This window comes from Salminus brasiliensis, chromosome 23 (assembly GCF_030463535.1).
Source record: "Salminus brasiliensis chromosome 23, fSalBra1.hap2, whole genome shotgun sequence".
In the NCBI taxonomy this organism is placed as follows: Eukaryota; Metazoa; Chordata; class Actinopteri; order Characiformes; family Bryconidae; genus Salminus; species Salminus brasiliensis.
Window position 1 is genome coordinate 23,511,431 of NC_132900.1, and position 19,624 is coordinate 23,531,054.

A 19,624-nucleotide genomic window follows, 5' to 3' on the forward strand; every position below is an offset into this window, starting at 1 on the left:
AGCAATTTGATTTGCTTGTTTTCTGCTTGTGTTCTTCCTCCTCCAGACAGACTGCTGACCCATAGGTCCAAATTGTTCCAGTTTTGTTTTATTGCTCCACAGAACAGAATCTGTCATGGCAGGTTAGGCCAGACACAGAGGGATGACAACACTCGCAGAGATGGACTCAATCCAAGTAATTTATTAAACAAAAGGGGGCAAGTGAGACAAAAAGATGCAGCAGCTAAAGGGCATAAACGTGAACAGTGGTCAACATAACCAGAACATGGCAAACATGAGGGTGAAAACAAACAGACCTGAGACCCGGGATTTAGCTGGGGAACCAGCTACTTGGCAAGAGCGGCTAGGCCGACCCAACCTGGAACTGCTTTGGGGGCGCGATACAGAATCCCCAGACAGGGACACCCCGGTCGTCGGCCTGGAACCTGCAGAGCATGAACAGCCGTCGAGGAACCCCGCCACTACTTGGGCGACTTGCTGCCATTGGTCCGCCTGTTGCTGCACCAGGTGACCAACGGCCTCAGACACACACTGTAGGGTGTGGTGCTGCTGCCCCAAGACTTGTCCTTGGCCGTTGGTCACCTGGTGCAGCAACAGGCGGACCAATGGCAGCAAGTCGCCCAACTAGTGGCCTTGGGGGCTGTACTAACTTAGGTTGCTGTTCTAGGGTGCTGTACTAACTTGTTATAAAGGTGTTGAATAACTTTGAAACTGCATTGATAAATGGTCAATTTTGAGAAACCACTTATATGTGTTAAGCTATTTAATTTCAATTGCAACTGTGCCTGAAAATGAACAGTGACAAGAGCCAGTGATGACTTTGATTAATTAAAAAAAAAGATTTTAGTAAGTGAATTAAAATAACCTGTGTGTGAGAAAGAGAGGTTGTTTACTTACATTTGGACATTCTTCAGAATCTGCTAGGTGAGGTAATCTGTTCTGGTAAACTGATATTCTGTAAAAGTGTGTGTACATTTGTGATAATGTCTTTAATAAAAAAAAACTGTGATACAAATTATGATTTGTGTCAACTCATATACGTTGCTTTCATGAGTGTGATAATACAAAATATGTGGTTGAATTAAATTATGTCCATTACCCAGACCCAGAGTCCAGAAGCTGGCTAAACTTTACAGACATCTCCAGGTACATAAGTGTTAGGAATCTCAGAAACACATCACAAGAACATGTGCACATACAATATGAAAAACAAACAGACATTGCATTGCAACTAGTGGCTGATGATTAGTAATTGCTCTTTTTTTTCTAAATTGTACTAATTCATGACAAAATTACAGTCACAATTCTCAGCTAAGGAATGATTTAAACATAATCTTAAACAGGCATCCAAAGAAACCAAAAGCATTATTTCTATGCAATAATTTCAGTTCTTCATTCCAGCACTCTAAAATATATATGCAAAATTTTGTGCCACTTCTTTAATGCTTTCTTGCAGTTTTAGCATTGATGACAGTTTTCACATCATGGGCATCCAAAAAGTCAAACCAGTCTTCATTACCAGAAATTGAGAAGTCTTTTAGCATTGCTTGTTGAACTATCCTTCCTTTTTATTTGCGATTGACTGCACAAGTGTTCAAGAAAGGCTCAGCTAATGGAATGGGAAAGTAGCCTGTGTTGTTATATCCAAGGACTATCACTCGAGTCGAGGACCTCTTTTGCACTACCTGTTGTGCATTTTGTCATAAAGGCATCCCATTGCTCACTTAAGGCATCCCTGAGCATACCCATATTGTCTTCGTCTTTCTCTGTGGAATCACTGGGTAAAACCAACTCTATCTATCACAAACAGACAAAATAAAGGATCTCACATGCCATCTGGAAGTGCTTGATAACCCACTTGAAATTTCTCAGCAATTGAGATTTGCAAAGTCTGCCTATCAATTTGTATTGTATAAGTCAAATGTGTAAAACTGTTCTTTATAGATTCTTGCCACTCTTTGCTTAGCTAGTTTGATTACAGATACACTGAGTATCAGACAGCTCAGTGCAGTTACAGTTGACTAACTGACAAGTATTTCTGCTAAAAATAAAAAAGGCGAATGTGACAGATTATGTTGTGCTTGGACTCGTAGCCAACCAGCTAGGCTAAGATAAATTAACAGGCTAAACACCACAGCACAGTGTTCCAGCTAACAGAGGCCAACTCCATACCAGATGTTGTGGCGTGTGCTATGTGCTGCAATGCTGCTGCAACACTGATGATCTGTCAGAGCTTTGCCAGCCTCTCTCGTATGTGTGTGTGTGTGTGTGTGTGTGTGTGTGTGTGTGTGAGCTGGGACATTGAAAGGGGCTGTGAGTACTTCCCTAATCAGTTGACTCACCTGGACACTAGGCGGAGAAATTATGTTAAAATGCTTTTTGTTTACTACAGCTGAGCATTTAACAGTAGTATCCCCTTCCAAACTCACTACCAAGTTGGAAGATCTTGGACTTAATTCATTCTTGCGTCACTGGATCTCCAACTTTCTCACGGAATTATCGTCTTGCCACACCAACAGACATCTAAGAGCCCCACCACCACACATAAACAAACAGATTTTACACAAAATAATCTTATTACCTTCTGCTATTACTTTTTGCTTCTGATTAAGACATTTATCACACACAGGACTTTTCACTGAACATTAATCACTTATAATCACTATATGACCTGCTCAACTGCACAGCATTGAGTGGCATATTCTCTTGTTGTACTTTACGTTTTATTTTATGTTTTAATTGACATATTTGCTTTTATGTTTATCATTTCTATATTCTATCTGTATGTCTTATTATTTTAGAGGGAGGACAGTTATCAAAACATGAAGAGCAAGTTGAGGTATAGACTGTCAGGGTTCAGTTCAAATTAGGGGGAAATCAGTGATTTAGATCTGTAAAATTCTGAACGCATACGTTTTAATAAAACAAATCAAAGGTCATTTGAATGTGTAAAATTCAGCGCTTAACACTAGGTGGCGATATGCCTACAACTGGTTAATCAAATTCTTAAGAAAAAGAAGAAGCAGAAGGAGGACATGAAACATGGCTGCGCTCGGTGTTGCACGGGGTTTGTTTAGAGCTTGTCGTGGCATTACAAGTGTGGATCATGATACAGGAGAGATTTTAAAAAGGGCTAAGCGATTGACTTGTAGTTTGTTATCAAACGACGGTAAGTGGAAAAAAAAACTAATGAGATGTAAATGTTAGCATTCATTTCATTTGTGGATGTTTGTATATTGACCTTGCTCATCTCTGGGCGTCTCTGATCGCAGTAACGTTAATTTTGACATCATTCGGCTATAAATCCCTTCTGCAGTAACGTAGTGCTACATCTGCAACCACTGTGTTTTTTGTCCTGATTTTGTGAATTTCAGGTATGTGCTAAAATGTGCTAAAATTAGACAAAGACAAAGTCGAAAAACTAAATGAAATATATACTTTTGCTTTTAGATTATTTTCAATACAAATGGCATCGCAACGTTGTCTCTGGTAAACTTTTAGTCATCTAACTATGCAGAATGCTTTTAGCTAAGGGCTCACTTATTTAGTTGATCTAGGAGCCATTTGGCAAGTATTTGCTACATAGTTAACATTTGCTGTTTGTAATTTTTGACTCCTTTACCCACACCAGGCCAAGGGGCAGAGCGTCTTAAAACAGCACAGTTTGCAGATGCTGAAGTTCAAGACATTTTGACCAGAATCGCAGGTTTGGACTTAAATAAAGTGTTTCAGCCTGTTAAACAGGAGCTGAAACCACCAAAGTACAGACTCCTAACTGACACTCAACTTGAAGAGGTAACCATTGTAGTTCATTTTTTCCTGATGCATGTAATGTTATCAATGTTGGATTAAATTAATAAATGTATTTATTTTTTAAATCCTTATCGCTGACTGTGTATAGGCAGCACAGAAGGCACAGGCACAGGCCAAGAAGTTGCTGAAGATGCCCCCAGTATTACCTGAGAGGAAGCCCATTAAGGATGTTTTGTGTGAAGATAAGATGCTTGAGGGAATGGACAAGGCAAAATATGTCTTCACAGACATCACTTACAACATCCCACACAGAGTAAGAGAATACATTAACTTTTATTACTAAATAAAAAATGACACTGACCAGCAGATTGTTAAAGATGTTTAAGGCATGCTTAAGGGAATGTACATTACCAAGTAGTTTTACTGACCTCACTTCAACTTACAAGATATAGGCAAAGATTATAATTAATATTGAAGTCAATACGAAGATTATGTATTTTTCTTTTTCAGTGTATTAGTTTAACAAGTTATCCACCTCTCATCGAGGATACAGTTTGGTTGCTAACATCTAAGAAAATACACACTATACCATGAAGTGCAAACCTACTTGTGAATTTCCCCACTGTGTGACTAATAAAGGATTCTTATTCTTCAAATATATTGACAACTTCATACATTTTTCTGTTTAACTGTATTTATCTGTTTATTTATTGCCTGGCAAGCACATTTTCTGCTGTGTTAAATAATCTTTAAACATTGACTGACTTACTCTATACAGTGTGTGCAGAATTATTAGGCAAGTTGTATTTGAGAGGATTCTTTTTATTATTAAACAACTATGTTCTCAATCAACCCAAAAGACTCAAATATCAAAGCTTAATATTTTTGGAAGTTGGAGTGGGTTTTTTTTTTTTTTTTTAAATAGATTTGGCTATCTTAAGAGGATATCTGTTTGTGCAGGTAACTATTACTGTGCAGAATTATTGGGCAACTTAATAAAAAACAAATATATACCCATCTCACTTCTTTATTTTCATCAGGTAAACCAATATAACAAAATTTAGAAATAAACATTTCTGACATTCAAAAACAAAACCAAATCAGTGACCAATATAGCCACCTTTCTTTACGATGACACTCAAAAGCCTTCCATCCATAGATTCTGTCAGTTGCTTGATCTGTTTACGATCCACATTGCGTGCAGCAGACACCACAGCCTCCCAGACACTGTTCAGAGAGGTGTACTGTTTTCCCTTCCTGTAGATCTCTCATTTTATGAGGGACCACAGGTTCTCTTATGGGGTTCAGATCAGGTGAACAAGGGGGCCATGTCAATCTTTTCTTCTTTTAGACCCTTACTGGCCAGCCATGCTGTGGAGTATTTGGATGCATGTGATGGAGCATTGTCCTGCATGAAAATCATGTTTTTCTTGAACAATACAGACTTCTTTCTGTACCACTGCTTGAAGAAGGTGTCTTCCAGAAACTGGCAGTAGGTCTAGGAGTTGAGCTTCACTCCATCCTCAACCCGAAAAGGTCCCACAAGTTCATCTTTGATGATACCAGCCCATACCAGTACCCCACCTCCACCTTGCTTGCGTCTGAGTCGAAGTGGAGCTCTCTGCCCTTTACTGATCCAGCCTCGGGCCCATCCATCTGGCCCATCAAGAGTCACTTGCATTTCATCAGTCCATAAAACCTTAGAAAAATCAGTCGTAAGACTGGCCCAGTCTTGGCCCAGTCTTGACGTTTTCTTGTTTCTTGTTCAAAGGTGGTCGTTTTTCAGCCTTCCTTACCTTGGCCATGTCCCTGAGTATCGCACATCTTGTGCTTTTTGATACTCCAGTAATGTTGCAGCTCTGAAATATGGCAAAACTGGTGGCAAATGGCATCTTGGCAGCTTCACGCTTGATTTTCCTCAATTCATGGGCAGTTATTTGCGCCTCCTCCGCCCCACGTTTCTTGCGACCCTGTTGGCTATTTGCCATGAAACACTTGATTGTTCGGTGATCACTGCTGCATCCCTCTGCAAGACATCTCACAATTTTTGACTTTTTAGAGTCCGTCAAATCTCTCTTCTGACCCATTTTGCGAAAGGAAGTTGCCTAAAAATTAAGCACATCTTATATAGGGTGTTGATGTCATTAGACCACACCCCTTCTCATTACAGAGATGCACATCACCTGATTTACTTGATTGGTAGTTGGCTTTCAAGCCTATAGAGCTTGGAGTAGGACAACATGTATAAAAAGGATGATGTGATCAAAATACTCATTTGCCTAATAATTCTGCACACAGTGTAGTATACAGTGTTTTGTTTTTATGATGTTTTTTTTCTGACTGAGAAGGTTAAGAAATAATATGTAAAATAAGTAAGTAAATAGTAGATAGATTAAATAAATAAATAAAATAATTCAACTTTAAACAAAAAGTAAAGAACCTTGTGTTTGGTAGATTATTTCTTTGTTGGAACAATGCTTCTTGGCAATAAATCTTAGTGTTGGAAAGTCTGTTAATTTCCTATGGGGTTGCACCCTTGAAAAATTTGCCAGATCCTCTCTGCCAATGCCAAACAGCTAATTCTGCAATTGACTTGTTTGGTGGACTTTATTCATTTAACAAACAGGAGCCTCAGTAGTGTTTGGAAGAACCATACACAGCAGCCTGGCACCACCTCCTCATGCTGGTCACCAGCCTGGTCACGCACTGCTGTGGGATGGCATACCATTCTTCTTATTCAAATCAGTCAAACACTTACTGACCACTGTAGGGCCCATGCTCACAGATGCTGCCAATCAGGTGCCTAGGTGCTTCTGGGGGTACTAGAAGCTTAAAACAAGTAGCAATAGCAACAGCAACATAAGCTGTTTGGCAATGGCAGAATGTTTTTTTTTTTTTTTTTTTTTCTTTTTTTTTTTTTTCTTTTTCCTTCCCTCAACCTACATACTCCGCTCTACTGCTCATCACACAAATGCATGTTCCGTACAAATGTGGCACCGTTTTAATAGGGAAATTAACAGGCTTTCCAACAGATTTATTGTCAAGAAGCATTGTTACAACAAAGAAATAATCTACCAAACAATTTTCTTTTTACTTTTTGTGCTAGGTTTATAAACAAAATAATATTGATCTCATTTCTCATTGATCTCATACTCTTTCTTCTGTGCAGGAACGGTTTATTGTTGTGAGAGAGCCGAGTGGTACATTAAGAAAGGCATCATGGAAAGAGAGAGACAGACTCGTACAAGTTTACTTCCCCAAAAAGGACCGCAAGCTTACACCACCACCTATGTTTAAAGAGGAAAACCTAAAAGTATGTTTTGATGTTAAGTAAAACTGCATTCAAAATTTATTAAATAAGGAAAATATAAACAATGCCTGCACTTCCCATGTTCCTTGTATAGGTTATGTTTGGACAGAACAGACATCAGGAAGTTTTGAACTACTCTCTTGTCCAGTTTGAACCTGACTCTGCAGAATTTAAGAGGGTATGTGTGGGTACAGCGGTGCTGGTTTCAATAAAAGTCTAACATGGTTCATTACTAAGGCGTTGAGCAGTAAATAAACTTCTAAATTGTAGTACCTGCAGTACTTTTTTTTTTTTTTTTTTGTAACATGTTGCTTCTGTTGTTGCAGGTTCGTACTGTAGTGTGTTTCACCACTTTACCATGAAAGGCACCTTATGGACACAGTCGCTTACTCTTTAATATGTTTGTGTGTTATGTTCAAAGGTGCATGCATTGACCTATGAGGACATTGACAAGCATGGAAAATATGTCCTGCTCTGGTCTTCACGCTTGTTTGGTGGTCTTGTCTGGTACTTGGTCAGTAGCCATAGAATAGATGGGCTGTTGGCAGATATGCTGCAGAGAGAAAGGTGAGTGGTGTGTGTGTGTGTGTGTGTGCGCATGCTTGTATGTATTTAAACAGAGATCATGTTTGATATTTCTTACTACAGTATGACCAAGATAAAAATTGTATGAAAACACTGTCCTAATAATTGACTGTAAAACTGAAAAGAATATCCCAGCTTCAATGCACTAGCTTCTGATTATAGTGACCGTGTCTTTCGCTGGATAGTCAGTCTTCTTAAGAACAAACTCCATCTTCCAAACTATCCCCAAGGCCTTTTATTCTTGTCACATTACATATTAAAGATCACACATCCCTCTTAATAAGTAGTAAGTTGGGAAAATAATAGAAACTTGTAAAAACAAATAATGAATAAGGGGGGTGTTGTCTCTGGTTTCTCCTTTCCATACCCGCAAAACACACAGACAGTGGCCCTTGTTTATCAGACTTGCATAGAATAGAGTGCAGCTTGGAGCAACCATAATGTTGTATGAGGTCTGCATGCGATTCATCAAATTGTTGAACTATGCTTAAGTGGAGGTTTGAGCACAATTGATTATCTTCAGCCTGAAGAGAAAAAGCAACTGCACACTACTCCATTATTTGTCTGTCATTTACAAACATTTGCAATGTACAGCTAACTGACAAAGCAAAAACCAACATGTTTGCAGTGTCCATGGTCCAAGGTATTTTAGTCTCACACTAGCTAATGATATTTGGGTTTTGGGTGGACAACTAAACGGTTTTGTAAGTTATGGATAAGTGCCTAAATGTAGAAAGCATCAGTGTTAATTGCTGAATTTTCATTTAAAGAGGACATATTAGGAAAGCTTCCATGCTTGTGTACATTTGAGTGTTAAGAGCCTAATAACCCACAATAAGACATGAAATGTGTTTTGTGGTTATTGTGCGTTATTGCACTGATACTAATGGTGTTGGCTCTCTGGGTGTTAACGTTAGCGTTAGCTTTCTAAGCTATGGCATGGACTGTGCTAACATGGCAACCTGTGGCCTGTGTGTTTACAGATTTACACTAAGCTTATGCCATTGGTTTATATTTTCCAGTAGTTCTGTTTTGTTTACAAGATTTGATTTTGCTCTGTCAAGTTTTAGGAGCCTTTGTAGATAATTAATCCTTAGATGATAGCTTAGATTGACATTCTTGTTGGCTTCAGTTGACTTGGCGCAGATGGTTCTTTGTTTACTTCGTTTTTCCATACAGTGTTATCATGCAGTAAAAGTTCTGCATCTGCAGGCCACTTTTTGTTAGGAGTAACAGAAAAACGAAATGAGCAGCCTCTGCTGTGGCTGGCTAGCAGGCTAAACACCATAGCACAGACCATGTTCCAGCTAACTGAGGTTCAGATCATACACATAAACCATATATTTAAGAGCACAAAGACAAGTAATTGTTCTTAGGATTGCTTTTGACTGTGTTCAGTAACATTTCAGGGAATGACATCACTTATTAGTGAGCTCCCACAGTGCCCTACCCAGTGGCACGGTTAAATGCATAGGGGGGGGAATGAGCTTATTTGTCCTTGTACGAAACTCAGAACTGAAATTTGACATATCAGACTCTTCCCCAGTGTTGATTCGTCTAAAGCAAGGAGCTGACAGAAGTTGAGTGTCCTGTGAAAGAAGTAAACAGAAGGAATTGTAGGGTTTAAGATGTTCCCCAAGATACTGTGGGGCCAAACCGTTGAGTGACGTAAGGTAGGAGTATTTTATGATTAATGCAAAAGTGGTAAACAATGTAGGCACTAATGGTCAATTTTTCTAGTGAGCACTCTAGCAGCTGCTGTACTAATTGGAACTTTTTAAGGATTTGCAAAAACTTTAAACCAGAAGGGTGTTACAGTAATTAATCTTGGTTATAATTGTGTGCAACGTCTCAGCATCATTTAATGAGTACATTATGCAGTTTGGCAATATTGCGTAGATGTACGAAGGCAGTTTTCAGAAAAATGGGAAAGCATGTAAAGGTTCCAAGTGCACCCCCCTTCCCCCTCCCTTTTTCTTCTCCTTCATCTATGTTAAGCCAGCAAGTGCATGTAGTGTTCTGGATCCACATTAGCAATGGCTTCATTTGTGTTGCTCAAAAGTAATCTTTTAAATTAAGTCCCTCATCTGGGTCATCATGGGTCTATCTTTAGGATCTCCTGTGATAACCTTTTTACTACTTTGAGAGAAGGTTTATGAAAGCTTATCTCTCAAAGTGTCAACAACGTCCTCCGGCCCGAACTAACCCATGTTTTCCAACCTAGGAACACCCTATCTTATCTAAAGTGGCCCCTTGGCCCAATAGCATTCGCTACTGCACACTCAACTTTTACCCCCTATATGGAAACATGGAACATACTTCACATACACACAAATAACTTGAATCTGACAAAAGTAATAATAAATAAAAAAAATCTATGAAAATGAAAAAATGAAAATTCGACATTGATTTTGAACCATGCTTAAACATAATTATTTACAAAAAATAAACTCAATAAACAGACCTGGAAAAAAATTATGGTACCCCTGAAAATAAAGTGACCAAAGGGACATGTTAAATCAAGGTGTGTCCACTAATTAGCATCACAGTTGTCTACAATCTTGTAATCAGTCAGTGAGCCTATATATAGGGCTACAGGTAGTCACTGTGCTGTTTGGTGACATGGTGTGTATGACACCCAACATGGACCAGAGGAAGCAAAGGAAAGAGTTGTCTCATGAGATTAGAAAGAAAATTATAGACAAGCATGTTAAAGGTAAAGGTTATAAGACCATCTCCATGCAGTTTGATGATCCTGTGACTACAGTTGCACATATTATTCAGAACTTGTAGCCAACGTCCCTGGACGAGGCAGCAGGAGGAAAATTGATAACAAATCAAAGAGACGGATAATATGAATGGTAACAAAAGAGCCCAGAAAAACTTCTAAAGAGATTAAAGGTGAACTTCAAGCTCCAGGAACATCACTGTCGGATCGCACCATCCTTCGTTGTTTGAGCTCTATGTTCAGACAGAAAAATGAAGTATATCAAGAAAAGAACACCCTACTGTGAAATATGGAGGAGGCTCTGTTATGTTCTGGGGCTGCTTTGCTGCATCTGGCACAGGGTGTCTTGAATCTGTGCAGGGTACAATGAAATGAAATAAAATGGGGGGGGGGGGATACTCAAGAATGGCTAAGAGGAAAACATTGGACTATTCTGACGTGGCCTTCTATGAGCCCTGACCTAAATCCTATTGAGCATTTTTGGAAGTAGCTGAAACATGCCGTGTGGAAAAGGCACCCTTCAAACCTTAGACAACTGGAGCAGTTTGCTCATGAGGAGTGGGCCAAAATTCCATGTTGAGAAGTGCAGATATCTCATTGACAGATACAGGAATTGTTTGATTGTAGTGATTACCTCAAATGGTTGTGCAACAAAATATTAAGTTAAGAGTGCCATCATTTTTGTCCAGGCCTGTTTCATGAGTTTATTATTTTTCTTTTAAATTATTTGGTTGAAGCATGGTTCAAAATCGGTGTCAGATTTTTTGATCATTTTCATAGAATTCTATTTATTATTACTTTTGTCCGATTCAAGTTAATTCTGTGACCATTGTGGGGTTTTTTTCTGTCTTGAAAACATATTTTTCCCCCACTTCTACAAGACCTAATTCAAGATTAAATTTGATGTCTAATCATCTTACTCATTTTGGGGAGGGCAGCTTTAGATTCGGGTTGTCCATCTATGCGCTGTGACGAGACACCGTTTAGATCTCTTGCCAATAAAAGCCAAAAACTGTACTGTATTTATATTATTGATCCTTTTAATAAATCCAGAATAATCTTTGTTCGGTGCATGCACATTTGTGATTTGAATGCCACAGAGCCATCAATTGATTTTGTTTTTTTGAAACGTTGTTCCTCTGTGTCTGTAATAATGTTTTGTGTAAAATGTACACCTCTGCAAAGTGTTTTAAGTTGAGATCATGTTATCAGAAAGATGACTTTTCTCTAAGAATGCTGTCTGGCAGTTTGCTTGCATCTACAGTTGTAGATGCAGGCAAAGTATTTAGTCAGCCACTGATTGCAAGTTCTCCTACTTATAAAGATGAGATCTGTTATTTTCATCATAGATACACTTCAACTATGAAAGACAAAATGAGGGGGAAAAACCCCGCCAAAAAGTCACATTGTAGGATTTTTATAGAATTTAATTGTAAATTGGAAATAAGTGTAAATTAGTGTAAATTATTTATCTACATTTTCGTAACTGAGTGTCTTGCTATCCCTTTCTTCTGTGACACTGAGCATTTCCCCACTGCGGGACTAATAAAGGATTATCTTATCTTATCTTAAGTGTTTGGTCAATAACAAAAGTTCCACTCAACACTTTGTAAAATAACCTTTGTTGGCAATGACAGAGGTCAAACGTTTCCTGTAAGTCTTTCCCAGGTTTGCACACACTGTAGCTAGTATTTTGGCCCATTCCTTCATGCAGATTTCCTTTAGAGCAGTGATGTTTTGGGGCTGTCACTGGGCAACACAGGCTTTCAATTCCCTCCATAAATTTTCTATGGGGTTGAGGTCTGGAGACTAGCTAGGCCACTTCAGGAACTTGAAATGCTTTTTACAGAACCACTCCTTTGTTGCCCGAGCAGTGTGTTTGGGATCATTGTCATGCTGGAAGACCCAGCCATGTTCCAATGCTCTTACTGATGGAAGGTTTTGGCTTAAAATCTCACGATACATGGCCCCGTTCATTCTTCCCTTAATACGCATCAGTCGCTCTGTCCCCTTTGTAGAAAAACAGCTCCAAAACATGATGTTTCCACCCCCATGCTTTACATGATATTCTCCCAATCCTCTTCTGGATCATCCATATGCTCTCTGGCAAACTTCAGACAGGCCTAGACATGTACTGGCTTAAGCAGAGGGACACGCCTGGCACTGCAGGATTTGAGTCCTTCTCGGCATAGTGTATTACTGATGGTAACCTTTGTTACTTTGGTCCCAGCTCTCTGCAGGTCATTCACCAGGTCCCTCCGTGTAGTTCTGGGACTTTTATTCACCGTTCTCACTATTTTGACTCCACTGGATGAGATCTTGCATGGGGCCCCAGATCAAGGGAGATTTTTAATGGTCTTGTATGTCTTCCATTTTCTTACAATTGCTCCCACAGTTGATTTATACACACCAACCTGCTTGACTGTTTTAGATTCACTCTTCCCAGCCAGCCTTCTTATTTCAACCATAAAATTCTTCAATGTGATTTCCTGGATTTTTTTTTTTTTCTCATTTTATATCTCATAGTTGAAGTGGACCTAGGATGAAAATTAGACCTCTCATACTTAGAAAGATGAGAACCTGCACAATCAGTGGCTGACTAAATGCTATTTTGCCCCACTGCATGCTTTGTTTCGCCTTCAAAAATACCCCAGTAATAGTCTGAAAGTTGATCTTATTGTTCTTTCTCCTCACAGGATCATAGGGGAACAATGGGAGCAAGATTAGTGAAACATAAACAGTTCAATCTTAAATCCGCTGTTATGTTCAATAAAGTAGTGGGTCCTGGCACAGGCTGCAGATTAACAGGCAGGCAAGGATGAGGTCTAGATAGAAGTTGAATGCAATTGAGTGTGCTAAGATATCAGCACTTGTAGCATATTCCTTCTGTTGGCAGAGCATGGGACTTTTTATCTCAGGGTTGTGGGTAGGGGCAGTGGTGGCTCAGCGGTTAGAGCTCCACGCTATTGATGACCGAGTTGTGGGTTTGATACCTGGGATCGGCAGGTTGCCACTGTTTGGGCCCTTTGGGCCATCTGGGGGTGTGCTCATTTAATGTCTCTTTCTAAGAAGTTTCAAAAAAATGTTTGGATTGTTGACGTGGATGAACAACCAACCATTCCCCCTTTTCATTCTGCCCTCAAAGTCGTCATTCTTTTCCTTGAATGTTTTTAACCTGACTTTTAAGACTGTTTTTAAGCTAGGGTAAAAAAAAATAATAATAAGAAAAACAAAACGTGTAATTGTGAAAAGCAAGATTATGCATTTGATCTGTATCAAAGGGATTAAAATCATTATTTGCATACAGATACAGCCTACTCCCAGTCTGAAGAAAATGTCTAACTTGCAACTTTTATAGGTTGTTTCTATTCCCACACGTACTGTTGTAAATGACTGCTCTTTGGCTTAAAATGTCACCCAGAGGGAAACAGAGTAGATCATAAAGGAAGGGTCCCCTTTTGCCCACAGCTCCTTCTGAATGCCACTGTAAGCTTTCCTTCTCTCTGACATGTGAGCAGTGTTTCTTCTTGCGTCCTGGATGGGGTTGTCATTCTCCCTCGCGTTTCTAGTCCCTTGCAGGATGGCCATTCGGCCATTATGTCATAGCATTGTATTGAGAGTCATATCGTCATATTGAGTTAGCATATCGTTTTATGCAAAAACATCTCATTTGATGTTCAGTGGTCCTTGCAAGTTGCAAGGAATATGAAATCAAAGTTTAAATCTTTTACTCTACCTTGACCTCCACTGTTAAGGTTCATTTTACTTGTAAAGTTTGTTTTGAAGCTACAAGAAGGTGACCGTATGCCTGTTTGATGATTGAATCAGATTTGACATTCCTGGATGCATAACGCCCACTGTCTTGCCCATCTTTTTGTGTGTTACAGGTGTATAAATTTGGTGGTCAGTAATATTCAGTAATGTCATTCTTATTTGTCCTGAAATGACCCTGGTTGCAGGTTGGAGGATGCAGTAAATTTGGTGCATCTATTTAACCTGGTGCATCCTCAGAGTGACTGTGCACTGCAAGCTCACAGTCAACAAGCCAATGGCATGGAACTTCTTAAGGTAATAACACTCACATATGGGCAACCCCTTTTGCAACCTGCTGTTGCTAGAGCTGGTGCCATGTATACACATGCAGTTTAATAGTTTTGTTTTACAGATTAACCTTTGCTGCAATACAAAAGCATGTCAAATAATTATACACATTTAACAGTAAAAGGAAAATTGGTCGTGCAAGATATTAAATATCACTACATTTTTGGCCATTATCTTTACCTTTGGCAACACTTTAATCAAGTACAGAGTGATCTGTGTGTTTCTGACAGACTGACACTGGTGCTAGCGTTTTGCCATTTTTAGCTATACACAGTGTATTAGCCGCAACTTCGTTCATGCTTTTTTTTTTTTTTTAACCTCTGAAATTCAGATTTTTAGTTAGGGTTTTATACTCCTCTACTCGACTTGTACTGTGTTTAATCAAGTCTACGTTCTCCTCTCCCTTTTTGGTCCTCACCCATTCTTCTTAGCTAGTGGGTCCTTCCCAATGGTAGCCCCCCTCCCCTGTCTTTTGGTAGCCATAAACAAGCTTCTGGCAGAAATTTATTTGATCCACTTTGTACAACATAACAGTTCCAGCAGCAGTAAAACCCCACCACCAACTACCATTATGTGTAATAGATGGTACAATGTACTTGGGGTTGAGTGCCTTTATTCCTCCAAACATGCCTCTGGTCAGGGATTCATGCATGTCAACTAAAGTGCAAACTCTGCGCTGCCACTGTCCACTCTTGGCTTGCTAGATTTGATACATGTCATCAAACACATTGTTTTGGGGTTTTTTTCCCCCTCTTTTTGAGTTTTGTTTTGGCATATGCTTACCCCTGAACTCATGCATTTAGTAAATGACAGAATACTGTTTGAATGGATTTTGTTTTTTTCAGAATTTGTACTTGTGCAGATAATGTGTAATATACAAAATGCATGTGCATCTTCAGGATGTCCTTGTTTCAGAATTTTGACAGGATCTATACTGAAGGAGAAGGGAAGCAACAGTTGCTGAAGCACCTTCCAGCAGAGAAGGAAGCCTAATAGTTTAAAATCTTAACACATCAGGTGTTTTATAGTGAATCCAATCCAATTCAGTTGTGCTCTCTCTGGGCCTCTGTGCTGATGGCTAGCAGTATGACTGGATTCAAACCAGCCATCTTCTGGTCAAAGTAACAGCGCCTTGACAAACTTCCGTTTGTCAATTATAAAACATAACCTACACCTTGCTTAAAATGTTGATTGTTTCATTGTTTAATTCTATGCCTTTTGGAGATCAGTTCATTTTCTGCTTGCTTAATAATTCACAGTAACAAAGTTTGATGGTGAAAAATCGTATGCTCTATAGTAATCATAATGTCATGTTTCCTGTGCAATGCTGTAGTGTTGCTGTGTATATCGGGTCATTTTCAAGAGACAAGCTGTTTTTCTTGACAAAAATTGCTGTGTTGTGAATTAAGGTCATTCTGAGTGTTGTCTGAGTTTCAATAAACCAGCCAATGCAAATTTTATTTAATGTTAATTTTGTTCTGTCTCACAACAATGTTATCTTGGTTAAAATTGATCCTGTCTTGTTCCTTTTATAGATCTATGCTGATTCTGAGTCTCAGAGAGCTGGATTTATCAAGCTCGCTTTACAGGTTTATGAACAGACAACAACGCACAGCTCTGCCTGAACAGGGAAAACAACACTGAAACCACATCAAGAACTTGGTAGTGTTTTGTTGTTGTGTTTAGCCATAAGTGATGAAAATGCAACAAATGGTATTCTTGCTATTATTACATTACTTTAGGTTATTAATTGCAGCTTAGGAATAATTTTGATGACTGTGCTGCTGTGTGTTAATAAACACTATGTTGAAAAAAGCCTGTGCTGAAACAGAAAAAGGTCTGTCTTGTTGATAAGTCTTTGCTAAAATAATGTGTTGAGTAACGCATTGACAGACTCCCACCCATATAAATGTGTCATTACATAAATAGTATTTCTGAAGTTAAATGTCTGAAATTGCATATCCAGAAGAAATGGTCCTAAACTGTAATAAATATAATGTAACTCTTACACATTTTAGTTTCCCATTCCCACTTCATACTACACGTCCTGAGAGGAACCGCAAAAACATGAAAGGTTAGAATACGATGTATGACCTATTGCAGATTGCAAATCATTACTTAAACGGCAGACTGTAGGTCATAAAATCTTACTTATGGGTTGAGGCCAGATGTATAGTTGTGTACTGGTTTCACCCAAAATAGCAAACCTTTCTTGGTAAAAAAAATCTCTCCATCTATATATATATAATCTCCAGATGTGAAGTAATGTTTTAGCTTCAGTACAATCGTTGAGCATTTCTGTCTGCCGTGATTAAAATGAAAGAAAACCTTGTTTTTGGTTCATCATTAATGAAACGGTATATGCAATCTCTGGTTGGGAAATGACTGCAGATCACCTACTAATAAGATCCATGTACTTCAGAGTGTCTTCTGACTGGATCAAAAGTCATTTGAACGATAAAGGTGACCTGTACATGTGGCAGGATCCCGCCGTCACACTTAAAGCTTCCAGCTTATCTACAAAAGTAGATTTATAGTGTGGATCTTCAGCAAAAACTGCTCATTTATTACTCTTGATTAGTGCACTGGAGTAAAAAGTATTTTAGTTTTATGTATCTGTAATACTCAAGTTTGACCTTTGGCTTTTTTATAACAGTTAATGTTCTAGACTACTCAAAATGTGAACAAACGCTCCTAAGTGGCATGACAATCTCCAGCGATAAAATTCCCCACAGTCTTAATTATGTTTAACTGTGATAAATCGTTAAAATATATATGTACATTTTATATATATATATATATATATATATATAAAATGATACATATATGATAGATATGTAGTAACCTATTTGATGTGCTACATTAACCTAAAAACACTCTTTGTAGTGCAAAGTTGAATCACTTATTCTTTATTAAAATTGGATGTATATATGTACAATTATGTCAAATACAACCAGGCAAAAATAATTAATCATACGCACAAGAATGATTAAGATGTTTACTTTTTTTTAAACACTTGATGACAGATTTTGTCCTGGCAGGTGATCTCCTGATAGTGACACACAAAGACAATGATTAGACAGATTGCTTAAAACACTCACACAATTCTCTATTCAATATCAATGTTAGAATTGTATCTTTGTATTTACCAGATGCAGAAGATCTCCCTCAATCCAGTGCTTCCACCCTCTGTTCTCTTTCTCACCTTTTTGCACACACACCAGCTTCTCTCCATCCCACTGAACCAGTGTCTAAAACATGCATAATGTTAATAAATGTTGCATGTTGTTGAACTGTCACTTTCAAGAACCATTTTTGAAAATGAGATGTGCTGAGTGTCACTGGGTGATCATCTTGCATAACTTAAAGCTAAAAATGCTTTCTTCCATAAGTTTTTTATAGTGCAAGCACATTCCACACAAGACTATGTATAAGAAAGTCTTAATATGTGTACATATAATGTTTACATTGGAGGAAAAAGCTGTAAGCTCTAAATATCAGTGATGTTTTGTTTAAAAATTAGAACAGAAACATCTTACTGCTAGATTAAGGTAAATGACCACCACATTGTTTCATGTTGAACTGAAATTTATGCCACTCATAAAAATAAAGATTCCCAAATAATTTTACAGCATTTAATTTGTGTAAAGTTTTTTATTGAATGGTTCTGTGAGGAACCAAAAGCGATTATTCTATGACATCGCCCCAGAATTTTTTTCTGATGACAATAGGACATAGATTACATTTAATTTATTTGTATTGCCATTTAAGATGAGAAAATGAATTCATCTGTATTTAGCTAGCCTGGAAGTAATCTGCTCGAACTGTAGTGACAGATAGTGACAGCTATCAATCAGAAAAAAATGCATGTATTTAGGTTTTGTAAACAGAGAATATGTGGGGGAATCTTTTTTTTTTATTTCACACATAAGCACTAACTTACCTTGACCACTCTGTTGTCCAGCCCCTTCGTATGCTCCTCAAACTCTTCCCCCACAGTAAAGTTTACCTCATAATTTCTAAAAGTGCTAAGCGTTTTGGTCTCAAACTTATCTCCGTTTTGTACGATAACCTTTGTCTGTGTGAGGTGGGCAGCAATCTTGCGGGTGGCAAAGTCTATGTCTAAAAGAAAGAAAATCAATGTGTAACTGGAGCAATCAAAATAGTTGTCCAACTAGTAGAGTTCACTAATCCTGAAATAACTCTCAAATGGTAAACCCAATTATCTAATCACAGGAACTAAAATGCTCATGACATCATCAAACTGTAACTGAACTGAACAGCCTAAAGGTTTTCCTTAATGAGTATTTTACTGATAATATTTGTTTTACTTAAACAACTTATCTTACTGCACAGTACGCATTCTGATGAATGTTATATGCCCATTTTTAATAAATCCATGCTTGCTGATGTCTATGTATGGGGTCTAAAATTTCACAGTGATCAGCAAGTCTTATGCACCTTTTAGTGAGGACTTGTACTCTAACATAGAGCATGTAGAAAACTGTGCCTAAAAAGTGTTTTTTGACCAAACATGTATTTCATTGTGTTACACAATGACATACACAATATAGCTTTGTGAATAATTCTGAATTGTATTCATTGTGAAATGGAAAATAGGACTACTATGCAACTAGTTACATATATAGTTGCTACTTTTCCCCCTCTATATCAAATTAATTATTGTAAATATGCTAAAATTAAAAACATAAAATGAAAAGCATAAAAAATCTCAGGTCACAGGCAGTATTTTTTTTATACAGCCCCTGTTTGTGTGTATGTGTGTGGTCAGAAAGAAATCGACAAGAAAGCAAACTTACCCACAGCCTTCATGAAGTCCTCAAAGTTCTCATTGCTCACCATCTCCCATCGTCCATTATAGTCAGCTGGCATTGTGATGCTAAATGTGCAGCGGTGTGTGTAGTTGAATGTGAGGAGGTTGGAATGTAGTCAGAGGCTGAACAAAGTCTTTTTAGTTTTATAGCTGAAATGGTGTGTGTCACAATCTTCAGTTCAATTCAAAGTTCAAAGTTCGAAGTTCAAAGTTCAATTGATAAGGTCTTTTATCATCACTGTATGAAAAGGGTGGGGTTCTGCCAGATACTCAAATCTGCTAGCTGCTAATATACCAATCAATGTATATGCTA

At 38.2% G+C, this 19,624-nt stretch overlaps 2 protein-coding genes across 3 annotated transcripts; one reads left to right on the forward strand and one right to left on the reverse strand.

Annotated features, from left to right (window-relative positions):
- The first annotated feature begins 3,027 nt into the window (after nucleotides 1-3,027).
- Nucleotides 3,028-18,111, forward strand: mrps22 (mitochondrial ribosomal protein S22). Of its 2 annotated transcripts, XM_072668598.1 has the most exons (9): nucleotides 3,028-3,169; nucleotides 3,632-3,795; nucleotides 3,902-4,066; nucleotides 6,923-7,066; nucleotides 7,158-7,241; nucleotides 7,485-7,630; nucleotides 14,336-14,444; nucleotides 16,013-16,139; nucleotides 17,630-18,111. In XM_072668598.1, exons 1-8 carry the CDS (start codon nucleotides 3,043-3,045, stop codon nucleotides 16,100-16,102), a joined length of 1,029 nt encoding a protein of 342 aa, XP_072524699.1. In that variant the 5' UTR covers nucleotides 3,028-3,042; the 3' UTR covers nucleotides 16,103-16,139; nucleotides 17,630-18,111. The 2 variants fall into 2 exon arrangements, with proteins under 2 accessions (XP_072524699.1, XP_072524698.1); XM_072668597.1 differs by having other exon boundaries at nucleotides 16,013-18,111.
- rbp2a (retinol binding protein 2a, cellular) lies at nucleotides 17,476-19,370 on the reverse strand. The gene is made up of 4 exons (XM_072668599.1): nucleotides 19,298-19,370; nucleotides 18,421-18,599; nucleotides 17,627-17,728; nucleotides 17,476-17,526 (listed from the first exon to the last, which is right to left on the reverse strand). The coding sequence occupies exons 1-4, from the start codon at nucleotides 19,368-19,370 to the stop codon at nucleotides 17,476-17,478; spliced, it is 405 nt and encodes a 134-aa protein (XP_072524700.1).
- Between the last annotated feature and the right edge of the window lie 254 nt (nucleotides 19,371-19,624).